This window comes from Mandrillus leucophaeus, unplaced genomic scaffold (genome assembly GCF_000951045.1).
Source record: "Mandrillus leucophaeus isolate KB7577 unplaced genomic scaffold, Mleu.le_1.0 Scaffold20, whole genome shotgun sequence".
NCBI classification, from domain to species: domain Eukaryota; kingdom Metazoa; phylum Chordata; class Mammalia; order Primates; family Cercopithecidae; genus Mandrillus; species Mandrillus leucophaeus.
The window spans coordinates 3838823-3839539 of NW_012102032.1; the positions used below are offsets into that span (position 1 = coordinate 3838823).

At 56.3% G+C, this 717-nt stretch overlaps 1 protein-coding gene across 1 annotated transcript in view; it reads left to right on the forward strand.

Moving 5' to 3' along the window:
* Window positions 1–208: 208 nt before the first annotated feature.
* Window positions 209–717, forward strand: part of MPO (myeloperoxidase) — a 17872-nt gene continuing 17363 nt past the window's right edge. The window contains exon 1 of the mRNA XM_011979209.1: window positions 209–536. Within this exon, the coding sequence (XP_011834599.1) occupies window positions 383–536 (154 nt within the window). The 5' untranslated portion in view covers window positions 209–382. The remainder of the gene's footprint in view (window positions 537–717) is intronic.

A 717-nucleotide genomic window follows, 5' to 3' on the forward strand; every position in this document is an offset into this window, starting at 1 on the left:
AAAAAAAAAAAAAAAAAAAAAAAGACGGGACAATGCTGGTCCCTCCTTTCCTGCCCCTTCCCCCCATTTCAGGGGCCCCTCTGTGTGTACCTTCCAACCCCAGTGGGGGAGGAGAGAGAGTTCAGTCTCCAGGATCAGACCTTCCTCTCCCTCACCCCGCCCCCAGCTTACAGGACATAAAAGCGCAGATTGAGCTAAGAGGAGCTGCCAATATCAGGTGAGCTGTGGAGGTGGGGTCCTTGGAGACTGGATGACAGCAGCTGGAAGGGGATAAGGGTGCAGTGAGCCCCTCCCTCAAGGAGGTCTGGCTTTATCCAGAGACAGGGCCCTCTGAGGTGGGGCTGAGGTACAAAGGGGGATTGAGCAGCCCAGGAGAAGAGAGATGGGGGTTCCCTTCTTCCCTTCTCTCAGATGCACAGTGGACTCAGGACCTTGCTGGGCTGGGGGTATCACTGCAGAGATGAAGCTGCTTCTGGCCTTAGCAGGGCTCCTGGCCATTCTGGCCATGCCCCAACCCTCTGAAAGTGCTTCTCCAGGTAATAGTTCCCAAGGTGGGAGAAGATGGTGTGTTGGGGTGGTTGTGTTCCAGAGACCCCTTTTCTCAGAGCAGGCCTTCTTAGCTCTGGGGCCTGATAGGGGGTTGGGGCCCATTCCTGACTTTGTGATCCCTGCTCTGGGCAGCTGTCCTGGGGGAGGTGGATACCTCGTTGGTGCTGA